The 14693-nt window shown below is 34.1% G+C and overlaps 1 protein-coding gene across 2 annotated transcripts in view; it reads left to right on the top strand.

Annotated features, from left to right (window-relative positions):
* Positions 1-12103, top strand: part of LOC148954159 (uncharacterized) — a 40598-nt gene extending 28495 nt beyond the window's left edge. For both annotated transcript variants that reach the window (XM_089085977.1, XM_089085978.1), the window contains exons 5-6: positions 5581-5628; positions 8383-12103. In XM_089085977.1, coding sequence (XP_088942103.1) covers positions 5581-5628; positions 8383-8583 — 249 coding nt within the window. In that variant the 3' untranslated portion in view covers positions 8584-12103. The remainder of the gene's footprint in view (positions 1-5580; positions 5629-8382) is intronic.
* Positions 12104-14693: the final 2590 nt, after the last annotated feature.

Raw genomic sequence — 14693 nt, forward strand, 5'->3', positions numbered from 1 at the left:
TCACTGGAGATAAGCATGGCCACTTTTTTCATTTCTAAGTTCAATATGTCTATCATTCGTTTTTTTTTGCCCTTGCAAGGCTGGAGTCAACCACCGTAATTTGAAATTCGGGCGAGAGCAACTAGCTATGACTAGTCACTGAAGGCTTTCTCTTCCAATTCCATTGAGAAAACATGGAAGAAGCTTTCATGCCAACCACCTAAAATGGCCTCTACTAATGGCAAAGCATGCTTGGGAATACGGATTTTCTCATGTCCTTTAAGTTTAGTCCCCAAACCATAAAGTACTGGCAAAACAGCACCCAGAGACCAATTTTTGTTTCGCCTTGCAAAAAATTTAAGGCTTGGCACAATGGATCTGTAATAAGCACATATTTCTTAAGCAAATCCCTTTCCACTGGCTTCAACTTAAGAAGTTTCAGGTCATCACAGGCATTGGATAACTTTTCCGTATCAGATATGACTACAAGACGCTTTACTGCATCAAGGAGAGAGTTCTAGCGTATAGCATTTTGTACGACTGGGTGACTTCGAGTAATTTCCAAAAACTTGGCGACAGCTTTTGTGCTATGATTTGTCGTATTCCATATGCTTTAGCATTTGAACATGACGGGTTTATGAAGTCTTTGAAATGAAACATTGACAAATGCTCGCTCACTATCTTTTTGTGCAACTAGGTTCAGTGTATGACTGCAGCATCTCAAATGCCCTGGGAGATAAAAGTTTTCACTGTCGATATCATCTATGCTGCTGTCGAGAATGTGACAAACAGATTCTATGGCAACAGTGTCTTTGTCACAGTCAAACCCATCATCAAATACTTCCGAAAAACTAAAAATTGGCAGTTCACTCTTTTTCTATGTCACTGATGAAGCAGCATACTGCCTCAAAGCTTTAACAAAATTCCTGCCATTATCCGTGACTGTTTTGTCTTCTTTTTTTTGTCTAGCATAAGTTAAAGTCTTCATTGATTGAGTTTAAATGGGAAGTACAAGCAGGAAAACCATGGTTTTCAATGAAACGTGGGCACGCAATTGCAACCGACTTCCTTACGTAATCAGAGTCAAGCCAATGGGCCGTAGCACCTATGCAGCTTTTGTCATTTGTGCTCCAAAGGTCAGCAGTGGTGCAAAGATAGTCAGTTTCATGGAATAGTTCAATCAAGGATCTTTTCACTGTTATATACTTCGATTCAACACACGAATATAGCGCTTTGGGCAAGTAGAATCAAATACATAGTTGACTATCAAATTATCAACTTGTCTTTTACTCAGTTTCACCAGTCTCTTCAGACGATTCCCCACTTAGGGTTCTTGTTCTTTTATAATTTGACAGCTTTTCAGAGCTACTTGTACTTGGAAGAGAACATGAATCTTGCAGTGCCCCCTCTTCCATGCTTTCTTCATTTCCTTCATCATCCATTAGGAGTCTTTTCCTTTCAGAGGACTATTTTTCTGCTTCATCCTTGTATTTGACAAATGCCTGATGCGAGCGAGGCTGGACACGCTACCAAAAAAACAAGAAATTTTTTAAATACAAAAACGGAACATGGAGCAGGCCAGTAACTTCATCAGGAAATATCAGCATTGATTTACATTCAAAGTCGCCGCCTTAAAAAAAAGCCGCTTCGCAATTCTACATAAAAATCCTGTTCTTCATTTATATTAAGCGCAACATCTTGAAATTTGTTCTAATTTCTAGATGACTTTAGAGAAATTCAAGACAAAAATGTACTTGGTACTTAAGCACCAATAAATACACGAAAAATGATTTTAAGTACGTACTTAAAGTACTCTTCAAAAAATGTCTTTAAGTACTTGGAACTGTACTTAAGTACGCACTTAAGTATATGTATTTAAGTACCGACCCAACACCGGTATGAGGTTAGTGCCGAACCCGAAATTGGGCAGAAAAATAGTTATCACGCATTTCTTGCGCAGCAAATGTAATTGTTGCCAGGGCTTATCATATTGAGTGACACTTTTCTTAAAAACACAAAAATTCTAGTGAAATCCCAAATAAAGGTGCATTGCAGTTATTGAAAGTAAATTTACTAAAACAAAAAAAATTAATGAAAATTTTAAAACGTTTCATACCATTTAGCTGATTTTGAGGTACAGGCAAAATAGTGGTGACACGATTTAGAGGACAAATATTCAAAGTTGTAATTTTTCATGTACATCATGTATGAGGTGTGGCAGAAAAGTAATGAGACTAGCGACACGGCAAGCGATTCGGCAACCGTGTACTGTTGTCCTTGAGGCAGCAGGTGTACCAGGACCCTTCCATAGCACAGTTCGAGTTTATACTCCGTCCCTCGACTACGTGATTTGTGAGACTGCGATTGGTAAAGTTGTGTTTTCGTTGTGCGTCACGAAATAGCTCAATATTAACCGAAACTCTAAAAATCAGAATTTTGATTTTAATGAATAAATAAAAAGAATTGGCTTTTTATGCTGATTCCAAATATATAACATTCATTAAGTTTAGTGTTACTCATCAAAAGCTACGAGCCTGAGAAAAGTTGCGTAATTTTTAAAAAGGGGGAAATACCCCTAAAAAGTCAAGGAATCTTAATGAAAGTTGAAAGTTGCACCAGTAGGTTCAGCGTACCAGAGAACTGTAGATGTTTCAAGCTCCCATCTTCAAAAAGGGGGAACTTTGTTTTGTTTTTGCCAAAAGAAAGATCATGGATCCAAAATGCTGTAACAGCTAGCTGAAGACCATAACGGTTGAAAATTTCCAGCGCTGCTACGAACTGTGTAAACAACGTCTATCGGTGTGTAGCTGTCTAAGGGAACTAATTTGATGGGATACCACTCATGTAAAAAAAAATTTATATATAATTTTTAAGAAAAAAAAATCAGCCTGCATTTTACTTTCTGCATTTTACAATCAGTCTGCTATTACTTTTCTGCAACACCTCGTATATGGCATTCATTATATACAAATAATGTTATAGCTATTGGCTGTTTGGGAAGACATGGGTGCGGTTTTGGCATTAGGTTTACTAATAGTGATACGGCTACTGGTTGCCTTGGGAAGACATAGGTGTGGTCTCGGCATTAAATTTACAATGTAGTGATTTGACTTCGGGGAAGACATCGGCGTGGCCTTGAAATTAAGTTTTACAAACTATCTACACCTCTAATTGTTTTTATTTATTGTTATTGTTATTTATTGTTTTTCCAAGAACTGCATACTTTTTTTTTTTTTTTGAGCATTTTGTTTCGAAAGTGTTAGAAATACGATCACAGGAATGCAATTCTTAAAGGCTTAATTTCAGAAAATGGTAGATCAGCTTTTTTTTTCTTGAAGCTCTAGATTTAGTTTTAATGTTTAAATTTGAAAAAAAATTTCAACAACTTTTCTGGGGCTCTCTAATATATAGACAGAGTGTGTGGTAGATTTGGGCTGTTTTATTATATTAGTAAGTTTTGAGCTTTATGAGTAATCTTCCAGGAATATGTCTTAACCACAAATTAGGCCTTAGAAAAATGTTTTAAGACTCCTACCAAATCTTAGATTGGAGGGTTTAGATTTTAGGAATTTGCTTTTTAAACTGCCAAAAAGAAACTAAATTTAAGTCAGTATTCACAGAGAGAAAAAAACAATGAAGAACTCGGAGAAAAGCTAAATTGAAACAAAAATTAAGAAACAATAGGAATTTTTTTGTACAAGATCTTCTTGGCCTTTCAAATGGAAAGGAGGGGTGTTAACATCTGTAAAATGGGGCATAATTTAGGCTATAAATCTATTGTTGGACAATTTATTTACCCAACTTAAATAATTATCGAGATACTGAAAGGCCCATAGTAAGCAGTAAGTAATCGGATTAGCGACGCTTCTTGACGGCTAATTCCTTCGTCGGCCCTGTTGCTACTGCATGGTTCGATCTCTGGGTCTCGTATTACGAAGCTAAGAAAGGCCCACATGTACACAGACCTCATCTACCTTCAAATTTTGTCGGTATTTAGTAGTAGCTGTAAGTAATCGGATGAAATACGGTTCTTGACTACTAAGCTATTCTATCTTTAAGTTTTGGCGGTATTTAGAAGATCAATGGTCACAATATAGTCGCCCGAAAGCGGTCTTGCCGAAAATAACAATTTTTGTCGAAAATGAGTTACAAACGCTATATTCTGTATTAAAAAAAAAAAAAAAAGGTCTAAGACGTCTCCAACTGCCAGTATTTTGCAGCTATCCTTTGCCGAATCGCATATTCTTTAAATCGGTTTTGCAGAATCACATACAGCATGGTCCGTTTTGCCGAAAGTTGGTTACATAGTCAGAAAATCAACTCTAGCTCATTTCGGATTCTAGATTCTAGCCGACTCTGAGATACAAATGTCAAAAGTTTTCAAACTCATTTTTCTCGGGTTTTTGGAAAAACAGATTCGGCAAAACCGCTTTCAGGCGATGATATGTCACAAGAAGAAGTACTGATTGCCCGCAAAACAACATAGCTGATGATTTATTGTTATTCAACCTCAGTTTGTTAGCTCTAGTCCATTTACCAATTTGGTTCATACCCGTAATAAGCTTCTCCATGTGTTGCAGTTCCGTCTTCGCTGCCACTGTAAAATGTGCATCATCCGCAAATAGCGCAATAATTAACTTTATAGTTTCGCTAACGGGAAAATTCAGGTCAAACGACAAACCCTCCACAGCTCAGCACAAATCATTAATGAATATTAAACACAGTATAGGCCCGAGCACAGACCCTTGTGGCACACCATATTCAACTTTCTTTGTACCCGATACGGCACCTCCAACACTCACATACAAAGAACGATTATGAAGGAAAGACCTTAAAAGGCCTAAGAATGCACCACAAAATCCACAATTATCAAGTTTTGCAAGCAGAATACCATGATCAACCGTATCAAAATTAGATTATTATTTATTAAATTATTTATTTGAAATTTTGCGGCCCTAAAATTTGTGCGCCTCTGTCCCTTCCCTAAAACCGCCACTGAGATGAGCCTGGCTTAAAAAAAATTATCTAACGTTGTTCGTCTGACCTTCTTGTAAAGGACTATCAGCTTCAAGTAGATCAAGCACATCACGTTCTTCAATGCTTCAAAACCGAGATAAGTGTGCATCGAGATTGCCCTTGTGCAAGATTGGCAACATGTAGATATATCGACATCGAAAAAAAGTTTTTTTGTTGTTTTTTTTTGCCGTTATAGCGAAACGTTTTAGGCTGTAAATCATGCACGAAAACATGCCATAATTGAAGATGGCCGATATAGCGAAATGTCGTATAAAGAGCGGCCGTATTGGAAGGTATAGGTGTAGTAAAATCTCATTGTAAATTACAACGAGATGTAAATTGGACCTTAAGAAAATCTACCTAAAATATATTCTAGGGTAAATGCCCAATTTCTTTAATATTCCTATTGGTTTTATTTAACATTTAAGTCTCATAATTTCGTTTGTTGTGTCTGGCTTCTGTTACTCGTAGTAATTCATATTTTTCTAAACGTTAAAATTCTAGTTTAGGACCTTCTTGATAACTTAGAAATTAGTTGACTTATGCTCTCTTTTATTTTTTTGATTCTGAAATATTTTGTTCTAGCTTAATCGTTTCGAGGATCCAATGTGGTACCCAGAAGAAATAAAAAAGGTATTTTACTTTTAAATGTATTCATTATGTACTACTTGCACTAATAACTCACTGAAGCACCAACCCATATGAGGCCAACACAGCTACACACGCCCCTTCTCTACCCAACCAAACCAAAGCCACCCACCAATCCAAAGCTTCTATCTTTAACTGCCGCCAGACATGAAGTATAACATGTGTTCGATTTTAAACTAAACATTTTTTAGATGATTACTAATTTAAACAAAAATTAAAAGTGCCTAGGAAAGTGAAACTGAAACCTGATTGGTTGAATTGGTGAAGCGGGAACTTGACAGTCTTACATGTATTAAGATATTAGAAAAAAGCGGGAATTCAGTTTTTAATGAAAATGATCTCCATATGCTGTTAAGCAATATTTGGAAGTATAAGGCGCCCAATTTTACAGAATAGAAACGTAGGTGAAAATCAGCTTTGGCTTCTCTTTGATGTGTAGTCGCCTTTGAGATCCAACAGATTGTTAACATGTGAAATTGTACGGACGGAGCGTTGTTAAATTTAAGTTATTAGTTGTTGGGCAGAGGCGGTTTTAGGGGGAACAGAGGTTTACCTCGGGCACAGAAATTTTAGGCGCGCAAAATTTCAAATAAAATATCTAGCAGTTATAATCATTTTGTAATTGGTGCATTGAGTAGAGGGCGTAGTTAATAAATGGATATAATGATTAAATTATTAATTAATTAATAAAATAAATTGAAAATTTAAACAATAATAATTGGAATAATTATTAATAATTGGAATAATTATTATTCTGGCTTGAAAATTTGTGGGAGACAGGGAGAAGGGGCTTTAATCAAGATTTTAGCCTGGGCGCAAGAAAGGCCAGAACCGCAACTGTTGTTGGGGCAGTATCACAAATTTCGTCAGCATTGCCACATTAAATCGGGAAAATAAAGCTAAAATACTAATTTGAGCTGAATTTGTTAATACTTGGTGCGTAAAAATTCAATATTAGCAATCTGTTGGTTCAATTTTTCATCTATGTGTCTTCTCCTTCTTTTTTAATTTGGCGCCCGCTACTGCCAAATGCTGCATAAGAATACATAGAGATGCTTTTCATTTAAATTTAGATGATTCACTTCCTGATTTTAAGGTACATATGAATGTGTTGACTCAACTGATTCAAACAATCAGATTTCATTATCGCTCCTTGATATTGGAAAGTTTGGTACTTGTCTCTTAAACGGAACGCACTCAAGAATTACGCTATGAAAGATTCGACAGAAACCGGTTTCCCTTCCTCAATAGGTTATGATGCTTATTTTAAGTGAGAAAGCTACGATGTATGTGTTTTTATTAAATATCTAATATATAGAGGTGGTTAGAGGTTAGGTTATGTATTTAATATAATGCGTTCTTCTTGGTCTGCTTTCCACAATTCTTTGTCGTAGTTTCTATAATTTTTTTCTAAAGTATTATATTATCATCATGTTTTGGCATATTTCATTAGGATTAACCTGACTTTAATTCTCGAGTACGTTTCGTTTAGCAGGCAAGTACAAAAAGTTTTTCCAAAAGAATGAAAATGGACTTTTAATGCCAGGGCGGAGTTCAGATAGAACTGGGACACTATACTTTTGCTACTTTTATCTCTTTAAAAAAAATATTAAATTTATATATTTATTAAGTTGTTACTTCATTAAAGGTTTTTATTTATTCACCTTTTGTTTTTATTTATTTATTGCAATGCTTTATATAATAAGTTATCGATTATATAATTAATTTTTAAATTAATTATGAATTAAATAAACGAATACGTCAAAATTGAATCTTATCAAAATGAATAAGCAAATCAATTAATAATTCATTAAATATGTAATGAGAAAATGTCATTAGTGATAATCTTAGTTTCTAATTTCTAGTGAAACAGGTAAATATTAGACTGCTGTTGATGTTGTCGGGTGTTTTTCTTTCTCTTTTTTTTACACCGGCTGTGGTCTTTAAGTTTCAGATTTATTTTGCAATTCATGAAATTACATTACATGTTTTGCAACTCGTGGGGATAATGAGTAAAAGATGAAATTACCCGATAATACGCATAATTAGGCTGTGCTGGAATCTAGTGAGTAGACGCCTTTTTACGGCAGCCCCATCTACAACTACGGAATTTAATAGGTGCCGTGCTACCCTTTTTGTGAAAGACTTTGTTTTCAAAGCTGATACCCCTAAACTAAGTCAGTGGTATAAGTCAAGCGTTGAAAGTCATCTTGTAACGTTCGATTATAAAAATATTTAGAAGAATTATTATAATTCATTAGACTATCATTGTTATACATTATCATGTATTGGCTTATTATTGTGTTACGTTTTTTAACGTAACGCAATAATAACAAATACTGACACAAATCATTATCGCTTCATCGTTATTATATTTTTTTATAGTTTCAGAATTATTATAATTCATTATAGTATCATTGTTGTATATTATCATGTATTGGTTTATTATTGTGTTACGGTTTTTAACGTAACGCAATAATATCATCTTAAAGCAATTAACAACAAATACTGACCCAGACCATTATCCTTTCATCGTTATTATAATTTTCTATATTTTCAGAATTATCATAATTCATTATACTATCATTCTTCTACATTATCATGTATTGGTTTATTATTGTGTTACATATATTATTCTATCATATATATTACATTTATTATCATGTTCTTTATCAGATTATTATACATATTGGCATTTGTTTATCATTATATACATTAGTATTATCACTATTATTTCAGGTATTGATCAACGTCCTTCAAAAGATAGGGCACATTTATTATGGATTCCCGCGCCCTCATCTGAATGACTACCGACGTGGCGGCAAGCCAAGAACTCCTCATCAACCTGATCGATGTCAGGCATGCGCTGTCAACCTTTGTCGTGAAGGGATAAGCGTTTATACAAGGCGTCCGCCGCCAAATTCTGAGTCGTCTAGTTAAATCAGTTGGCACTTAGTCGACAAACACGGTGGCAGCAGAACTTTTTTTAGGCTGTTTGTGCTGAGCTTTGAAGACTATTAATGTAGTTGGTTACAATTATTTGATCGTATTGCGGGATAGCAAATGTTGCACCGTTTATAGTTAAAGCTAATGGTAAAATTCTAGTTCAGGGCCTTCTTGCTAACCTGGAAATTGAGTTAAGTTAATGAAACTTTCCCGAATGAATCCAGGGATAAAAGTTTCCTGGGATGGCATTGCCTAGCTACTCTGTCTACTTTTTTGTGATTTCTTCGGCTTAGAAGATTAATACAGGACGGGTCTATTACCTAATTGAATTCTGACAAAAAAATTTTACCTTAATTTTAAGTTTTCAGTCCGTTTTTCTTTGTATTTAGATTTAGAAATTGCAATTCCTGTTTTTTCTTCAATAGAATTCTAATCCCTGTCAAGTTTTTTTTTTTTTTTTTTAAACGCAAAAAGATAGATTTACAGAACTTTAAAACCTTATAAATTGTGACTGAGCAAAGGTATCAGAAGGTTAGTGCCATCTGGAGGGAGAAGGAGGGGATGTATGAGTCGGGCATTTCGGGGGGGGGGGTCAAATCTCCCCTCCTGGATATGGCCCTGCTTGGGATGCATTCCTGAGTGTTTCATTCACCTAAATCAACTACTTTCCAAGATAGCAACAAGTCCCTAAAAACGAATTTTACCAAAGTAACATTTCAAGAGTGGAAGAGCTATGTAGACATTCCAGCTATCGAAATCAAAACACGATATGTGTAGATTCGCGTCGTGCAGCGGGGATCCCCCTTGTTTTAGCCTTAAATTAGCCCTGAGCTACATTTTTTTAAAGTTTTTCTTTTGCGGAGGAAACCCAATCCTGATTCTGAATGACTTTTTTGCCAAAAATTATATCGTTTTTAAGTAAATGTTTTACGATTCAATACAAAAATGATTTATCAAGCCTTTATAATATATGATGTTCAATCACCCTTTGATCTACATTGCCCTGTTGACTTTATCCACAACTTAACAAACGGAATTTGGGAATGTCATAAATTTGAAAGTGTCACCTACAAATTTCTAGTTTAATAGCAACATGATGCTTAAGGTGAAAATCGAAGTTTCCGACTTTTCAAAACAAAAACTGAGATACGTGGAATTGCTCTATTCCAATTCGACTATAACGCCGCCCTGGTGATAAACACTCGTGACATTTTTTTTTTTTTTTTTTAGTATTTTTTAACTGAACTGTAAACATTAGAGTTTACCGAAATCAAATAGCGCACGTAAAAAGTAACGTTAAATATTAAAATTAATGCTACTAAGATCGTAGTATATTTTCGTTAAATTAAAATATTGATAAGTATTTTTGAACTGAATTGTATTACATTAGAAGGTTTTCTGACATCACACTAGTTTACGTTGAAGATAACATTAAATTGAAAATAGACGTAACGAAAATAATAGCAGTAAAAATGGCGTGTCTTGCAGAAGTCCAATTATCGTATTTAATTAACGTTATTCTTCATATACATAATCAAAATAGCGTTTGCTAAAGTGGCTCTGGTACGCTGTTTTGACATCGGAATTAATATTATAATTTAAGAATTTTAGGATAGTTCTGGCGAAAAAAATATAGTCATTTTACATTGCAAACTTCGAATGTGAAAATGGAATTAGCATAATTAGCCTACAACTGGCCCTATTCCAATTTTATCCTAGCGCTGTCTGGGACACCGAAAACCCTTGTTATCTTCATAAATTACACAATTAAGGTCTAGGACAGTTTATTTTAAAAATGTGTATTCGTTTCACTTTAAATTGAAGTTCAATTTAATTTGTAATTTTGGCGAAAAAAATGTATTAATTCAGCTCCAGTTTGGCACTTAGTTCGGATTAGAAAGTCAGTAATTGCTCAAGATAGGTATGTGGCACTTGGTGTGTTGTGGCTTCGAGTGGCTGGTATACGTCATGGCTTTCGTGGCTCATTAAATATGTCTTAATGTGTTCAAGCGTATTTTTTTTTATCTTTGAGGAGCTTGCCAATTGCTGTTTTTAATGAAACAAGGGATATTATGAGGTATTTGCTGTTTATGTTAGTTTGTTTATAATTAATTTGTGCGTATTCTCATTGTGCATATTGTGCACTCAGATTTGAATATTCTCATGTCAATCGAATTGGTACAGTATGCCAAATTGGTCAAATCGACTTTGTTTAACTGGTACAATTTTTATTTTCAAGTTTTTTTCCCTGACTTGAGTGACAAATTCCGTTGAGAATATGCTGAGCAAATCCGCCCCCAAAATAGTTTTGCTACGCATTTCTGAGTCTTATATCGCGTTTAATTGTTAATTAATCATTTTAATTAATTAAACGAAATGCCATTATTGAATGGTTTAATAATGTTATTAAAACGTTTGAGATTATATCTCGAATATTTTTAATTTCAGAAACATAACATCCAAAAATATTTGAATATAATCAAATATGCTTGAAAAATAACATTAATGATTGGGATCGCCAGGAAAAGGAGAGGCGTTTTAGATTAAGAACTCGGGAAATGGGCGAAACTGAAGGAAATTGACATGACACTTATTTGGAGATTTAGCCTTTTGTGCTTTTTTAGTATTTTAAATTATTATGAGCCTTATTCTAAACCCATACAAATTAATTATACGTTTTTATATATTCATTCTTTAGTTTCTCAATAAGTAAGAACTTCTCATAAAAATCTGTGGGTGTCAAAAGCCAGTGTTTGGCCTATCCCTGAATCCCCCCCTCCAAAAATGGGTTCTCTGGAATTGCCCCGAAAATTTGCTTTCTTAGTCACACGAGTATAAATAAAAAATGGTAATAGTTTAACTTTTGGAGAGATTTAGAAGAACCCCATTAAAGCATATGATCCTCGAAACTATTCCTTGTTGAAGACAGTCCTTAATAATAAAAATAAAAGGGCGATTCCATTTCACCATTCCGCCTCTCCCCTTCGCAACTCTATGCTTCCTTTGATAATGGTATCAAGTCAGTTGAAACCAATTTACTCCTAAAGAAATCGTACTGGGGTGGGGGGGGGGAAATAACTAATTAGATTTAATTAACCACCCAACATCAATTCCAAAAACTGTCGAAAACAGTATTTCGCAAAGACTAAATTTGGAATTATGGTATAAGGTGTGCCACTATGCAAGCTGTTAGGATAGTTATCTGATCCAATACCTTGAGTCTTGATGCCTGAATCCCTCTCTTGCCCCTTCCAGGGTTTGTCCGAAGCTTTGCTATAAAATTCTAGTTTTTGTTTGTTGCTGTAGATTTATAAATCAGTAACCTAAAAAAGAGCTTATAACTCAATATCTTGTGTAGATGTTTCTATTGGCAAATTTTTATATTTGTATTGAGGTGTTAAATACCTATTAATGCATTTTTTCTTGTTAATGTTAAGGTCTCACGAAATCTTTAGTAATATTTCCCTTTTTTTTACGTAGCGGAAGTACCACTAATTTAATAGAATTAATTCTATCAAAAATAATTTGACAATGTTAATGCTATTGAATAGTAATTAAAGTCAAAGTTCTGTATATATATATATATATATATATATATATATATTGAATAATTTGGTATATAATGAGATACAAACTCATTGAAGTTAGTTTCAATCCCCTTAAAAGAGAATCTAATAGGATGTAACTTAAATAAGCAACGCTTTCTATGTGGAAATTAAGCCTACAAAGATTGCGCTGTGTGAACATCCATAGATTTAAAGGAAAGTGGAACATGATGAGATAGGGTAAAGAGTGGAGCTTTGAATAGCTTATTGTGAGAGAGGATGGCGCGCAGCTGTGTTGGACTCAGGTGGCTTGGTATTGCAATGAGCTGTTAACGTTAGTATTAGCATAAAATCTTTACGTCGGCACCCTCAGCTGCCGGATACCAAAAACCAGAGTATGTCAGGAATTGTCTAGCAATTAACTTTACCCTTAGATTGACTTGCGAAAAATTTCAAGATTTCAAAAAAAATATCCAAATATTAAGTAAAATTTTGTCCTTCACCTTGATTTTTCATTGACAAATACTTGGTCACAAAAATGAAAACTGTATATCGGACGTCAATTTATTGGTAAAAACCTTAAAAATCTATGATCAATTGTCAAAAAATCTTTGACTAAGAGCAATTTAAAAAGAAACTAAAAAATCAATAAATAATAGCTATCCATGCAACGAAGATTCAACGCTAGTTGATATGCTACTTGCAAAGGTTCTGGAGAATTTGGATATTACGATTAGAGAATTGGCTGCTTAGTTTCACGGCATAATGTGCTCTTAATGTACCCTGAGACTGCTTTAGATGTTCCTAAGAGCTTGGCAAAAATCCTGCAGAGTGATAGCCCGGATATAGGGAATATTCATGTTGAATGAGTTCCCAATGTAGATAATTAGGCAGTATTCGAATAAGTGCCTTTATATTTGATTTTGTCTCGCAAAACTATTTTTAAAATGTTTGTAAATCCACGTGAAAACTATGGAAATGTGCGTAGCTAAAGTTTTGAGGGCGGTATGAGCTAATTACCTCGCAAAAAAATAAGTTTATGTGTATATTTTCCTTATATTTTTGTCGCAGTAGAATCTCTTTTGAATCTTTTTTTTTTCGATTTGTGGAGTAAAAAGACGCCCTCAGCCGTAATGGATTTTGCATTGAGATATATAAAGGATAAAGGCCATATTCTACAAAATTTTGTCGTTAACCCGGAGTCACGCTAAATTTGAAAATTTTAGAATCATGATCGTAATTTGAAAATTTTTGCAAAACAACTTCGAAATTGCTATTATTACAACATTATCTATGACCTTTCCTGAAGAAAATTTTAGTGAAATTTTTAGTTCATACTATTCCGAAAAATTATATTTTCTTTCTGACTAATCATATTATTAAATTATAATATTTCCCTCGTTTTCTATTTTTAAATATTTGTGATAACCAACGCCTTTTATTTCTTTGTCAGCAAAAATTCGAAGAATAGAATTTTAAAAAGTTCCTTTTTATGGGCCGTATAAAGGAAAAAATAATACTATTGAAACTAAAACCAGAAGATGTGGATGAAGTGTGAATTAAAGTGGTGGAAACGACTCGAAAAATCTGTATAACATAAGTTTTCTGCTAAATATTATGATGTAAGAATTTTGTTATTCTAGTGTTTCCTTCAGAATAGGCAAGAGACGGGAATGTTATCCCAGATTACACAGAAGCCGAGCAAGCAGTAGGCTTAACTCTTAAGATCACGATTTCAAAATTTGTGACCTTGGGCTAACGGTGAAATTCCATTACGAGATTTTGAAAAGTCTGATCTCAAGGCCGTATCCAGGGAGGTTACTGGGTTTGACCCCGCCCCCTCCGAATTTTCTGTCCGACTCAATAACATAACAAAAATGCATATAGACTAATTTTTCATGTTTTTTTAAAGTCCCCTCCCCCCCCCCCCCAGATACGTCTTTGTTTGACCTTAATTCCTTTGTCTATTTCTATGGAATTTTTTATATAGAGTTTGCTGTGTTTTGACTTAATTTTGCAGATATTACAGAAGAATTGTGTGACGTAGGGACGAAGTTTTTCTGAGTTTTTACTTTTTTCCATTTTTACGGTGTTCTTTTTTCTGCAAGAATTGGCTTTTATTGTAGTTGATCAGCCTGCATGTTTTTTTTCTTTAAGGAGGTTTTGATATTGAGTCGCATATTCATTTCTAGTTGTTTTTTTGTATGCTCGAAATTTTGTATTTTCAATTTTTACTTGTACTTTTTCGGTTTTGTATAGTACGCGGAGTATTAGTGATTTTTGTGGAGCCTAACTTGTGTATTTTTTTTTTATATCCAAAATTACAAATTGCTTTCTAAAAAAAGGTTTTTAAAAATGAAAAGCTGTGCCAGCCTCATTTCCTTGAAATTAACTGTGTTGACACATAAAACGGACAAAAGTATTCGCTTTCTAAGTTAAAAAATTGTTTTTCATTTTTAGTGGTCAGAATATCTATTTGACTCTTTCTTGTCGACATAATCAGACAGAATGATGTTGCCATATAGGGTTTTAAAAAAATGTTATCCTTTCTCACAAAGG

The sequence above is a fragment of the Artemia sp. Qi Xiang Cuo genome, chromosome 3 (assembly GCF_049724085.1).
Source record: "Artemia sp. Qi Xiang Cuo chromosome 3, ASM4972408v1, whole genome shotgun sequence".
NCBI lineage: Eukaryota > Metazoa > Arthropoda > Branchiopoda > Anostraca > Artemiidae > Artemia > Artemia sp. Qi Xiang Cuo.